We start from the raw sequence: 4,048 nt of genomic DNA on the forward strand, positions 1-4,048 counted from the left end.
TCTCGCAGGAAATTTTCGTTTCTCTCGCATCGTTCGGTCAACCACCTTGCAAAATTCAACCGTCTTTGAAAATCGCGTGGTAGTAGCTGGTGTCGGACGTGCATTCGATACGGGTATTGTCTCAGGTCCAAGCGGGTTATCCTGTTAAAAGTTGCCGATGGTAGGCCAACACCGTTACGTCTTGCACTGGTACCAGTCGGATGTTCTGCGAGCCGATTCCTCACCAATTCAATGTTTTCTGCAGATCTGCCAGTCTTTCTTCTGCCAGAATTCCCCTTGTTTCGGTTATGACTGGTGCCATGCTGTTCAAACTTTCTTATGTTATATCGGATGGTCTTAATTGCTATGTCTTGTCGTTCAGGAACTCTCTCTCTAAACGCATCTCGTGTTCTTGCTAAGCTGCCAAGGTGAAAAAAGGTTTTCCCAATAAATGTACGTTGTTCAATTGTCAATTGACCCATCTTCTTTTATTTTGTCGCGTGCTAAGTCATGCATACTCGCACTACGTAAATCAAATTCTAATAATAATCGGCGATGATAGGGTTTTAAACCTCTTGGGACTAAATTTCAAAAGAAACGTGTGCAATTCCCATCGGTGGAAATATGCAATTTTCACTTAAAACTTTTGCCGAAGCACTGCTCACTGGTTTCTTGTCGAAATGCCACATAAAACATAGCATTTAAAAGCTAAATAACTAAGCTTTCCAATGATGTAAAACTCGATGAAATCTATCAACGATTTGTTGAGATATAGCGCGTCACATTTGTGTTACCATTTTTTCGATACACCCTGTAGAGTAGCAATTCACTATAGCCTACAGTCTATAATAAACTACTACAATATATACATCATACACTGCTAGTCTATTATTTGTAAATTAACGATGTTTAAGAAAACGTTACAGTGCGCACATGCATTGCTTTTTGCATCTAGAAACATCTTTTTTTGGAAGAAAACTGCAAGTAGGGTAACAATTCACTATAGCATGCAGTCTATAACAAACTACTACAATATATACATCATACACTGCTATTCTATGAATAGTACAATAAATATTTGGATTTCAGTGTATCTTATTAGAGAGTGTTAATGTTAAATAACATGTAGGAAAATTTTTGGGGTAATTTACCTTCTGAATAATGAATAAGTAGAGTGTAAAATATTTAGTCCAAGGTTTGCATTCAACTTCATCATTGACATTGTCTACCAGTTTAGCTTGATCTACCGGTGGAACAATATGTCTCAAATGACCTGCTTATTCCATCATGCTGTTATATTTAGGGATAAATTTAATCCGTAGAATTTATTAGGTCGTATACAAGTACCTAAATGAGAATTTTTATCTTTCCTCTCATCAGGATTGCCATGCTCTCCATTTTCTTTATGTTCACCTTTGAATGTCATTCTTGCATCCTCTTCAGCCCTTGCAAATACATCCTTGCTGTTGTGGTCATGTAAACTTTCAGCTCTGGCTGCAATCATTGCATCTTTCTTAGCAAACTTTACAAACATATTTCCTAAAAACAAAAGAATCAACCTTAATTTTTCATCCATGAAGTCAACTTCCTCCTCACTCAAAACTACATATGTACGAAACAATTTCATATTTACTAAAAATTTTCTTCTCCTTTGCCCTATACTCAACGATTTGTTTTTTTGCGATAGCGTAATAAGTTCTAGCATCCTTATATTTTAGGTCCAGTTTAATAGCTTTTTGGAACTGTTCAAGTGCTTCATCTGGATAATGCATTGCTAGTTTTGCCTTACAAAACAGAGAATTATGTCAATAAATTAAACTAAATGCAAAGACATGACATTAGGAAGAAGTGCCATTATATATATTGCTTTCACATTATTTTTGTCTCAATATAAAGCCTAATCAAGAAGAATGAAATATATGCTTAATTTAATTTCATATGGGATTGTGATATGCAAATATAGTTTTGAATTGGAACTATGCTGATATTGTTTTTAATTAGAACTATGCATAATTTCAAAATTTAGTTTTGGCACCTTATCACAAGATTCAATGCACTCCATATATTTTGCTAACTTGAGGTAACATAAAGCAACATTTAGATGTCCAGCTAAAATCAAAGATGATGCTTGCTTCAAATCTTTTTCCTCAACCAAGCTTTTTACCAATGAAACCATCCGTGTGAACTTGCCCAATGCTAATGAAAACTTCTCTTCTTAAAATAGCAGAGAAAATCAGCAACGAATCACTTAAATTTAGCTTAAAACTTTAAAACTATGATTTGCCAGATACAATCACTTTGTATATATACTAATTAAAAACTGCTTTATAGCTTAATTATTTTACCTTAAAATGTATAGTCCCTTTTTCTCTCACCAACTTAGCTCCATCAATTCTTTCCTCAAAACTTAATTCCCAGAATTCCTTCAGCTAGATTTTACAACAAATGTACTATTATTAGTAAAAATGCCACGACTGAGAAGATCTTTAGATTTCTTTACTCTCCTGATAAGTACTTAGCTAATATTCACATACAGTATTCAAATTCTTAAACGGATGAAGCATTTGATGCACCTGTTCAAAGGACTTGAGATGTATTTCATATTCAACTGACATGCCAGGGTTTATCCCCCATTCGTTTTTCCCTTTTCTTTAAAAGCATACGAACTGTAACAATTAACCAATGATATTTCATCTTTTTTCATGGTTTTAACAGCGGCGTCCACCTCTGGTATAACATCAGACTCACCAGCTTTGATATGTGTATTCATAGTTTAAGAAATCAAACGGGGTATTTTAATGTTAGAACTATTCCCATTTCATGTGTACATTGCAATATCAAATAGTGTGAACAATTTTTATCTTCACCAACAATGAACTGCACATCGCGTTCATCAAAGATTCTCTTGTCAATTTTTCCAACCAGATGAACTAAAATTTTAAAAGATCTGAGTATTTCTATGTAATGATCATTGATTAGAAACATTGGAAATATTTTAATATATAATTTCAAACCTTGCACAGTCCCACCATCACAAACACGATCAGTTCCTTTGCCTCTTTTCACAATCTTTTTGGAAACCAATGAATCTAGTGTAACTTTTTCATCCTCCCAACGTAACAGTTCAATTTCATATACAAGGGATGAGTTCTGTGGTATTGTTGGGGGTTTGCCAGGTTTACCATAGGCATATTCCGGCTTGCAGTTTAGTGTACATATCTCACCTTTTTTCATTGTCTCTACACCTAGCTCCCAATCAGATGTTATATGCCCTGAATCAGGTTTAAGAAAAATCTTTATCAGATTCAGACAAGCTTTATCATGTTTTTCTTACTCATTGCATGGAACCAAAGTGCAATGCACATATAGCCAATAAGGAGATAAAATCTTAATAGGAAAGAAAATTTAATGAAACTAGGTCTGTAAAAGCTATTTCTCCCTTCATTGTTTTCTTTAGCACTAGGGCACCCCCAGAAACATGCATGTCTCAGTAGGTTTTGTTCCATCAAACTTACATTTCATAACTTCAGCTTCCTCAAGACTTGAAGTCAGCTCAACGCTGCAGTCTGTGCATACACTTGCACAATGACCACATTGACATCATTATGAAAAAATTTTTCATTGTCCTTTAGTTGCCCTTTTAGTTGTCCTTTTAGATCCTTTTTAGTTGTCTTTTAGTTGTCCTTTTAGTGGTCCTTTAGTTGTCCTTTTTTGGATGTCCTTTTAGTTGTCCTTTTGGTTTATTTTTAGTTGTGCTTTAGTTGTGCTTTTGGTTTTCTATTTGGTTGTCCTTTAGTTATCCTTTTAGTTGTCCTGAAAGGGCGGCGCTCTCCTTTAAAAACCAGCCCGAAACCCTGTGCTTTGGTTGAATTGAGCGCAGATAACTGGTAGAAGGTTGACAATTCCGATACTACAGGTAACACATTACTTTCATCCTCTGCAGTTTCGTTTATGCAAGGGGCATCGGCATCTCGAAATGGACTAATGGTAAGCGGTTCAAATCTGTTAGTAGGTTTGAGATCTATAATTCCATCTGGAAGGTGGTTGTACTTGAGCACATTGTCTCTTT

The 4,048-nt window shown here is 35.2% G+C and overlaps 1 protein-coding gene across 1 annotated transcript; it reads right to left on the reverse strand.

Moving 5' to 3' along the window:
• Positions 1–2,650: 2,650 nt before the first annotated feature.
• Positions 2,651–3,574, reverse strand: LOC114541855 (peptidyl-prolyl cis-trans isomerase FKBP5-like). Its single transcript, XM_028561657.1, has 3 exons — positions 3,495–3,574; positions 2,994–3,251; positions 2,651–2,909 (listed from the first exon to the last, which is right to left on the reverse strand). Exons 1-3 carry the CDS (start codon positions 3,499–3,501, stop codon positions 2,761–2,763), a joined length of 414 nt encoding a protein of 137 aa, XP_028417458.1. The 5' UTR covers positions 3,502–3,574; the 3' UTR covers positions 2,651–2,760.
• Between the last annotated feature and the right edge of the window lie 474 nt (positions 3,575–4,048).

This window comes from Dendronephthya gigantea, unplaced genomic scaffold, assembly GCF_004324835.1.
Source record: "Dendronephthya gigantea isolate DGI-Jeju-01 unplaced genomic scaffold, DenGig_1.0 000312F, whole genome shotgun sequence".
NCBI lineage: Eukaryota > Metazoa > Cnidaria > Anthozoa > Malacalcyonacea > Nephtheidae > Dendronephthya > Dendronephthya gigantea.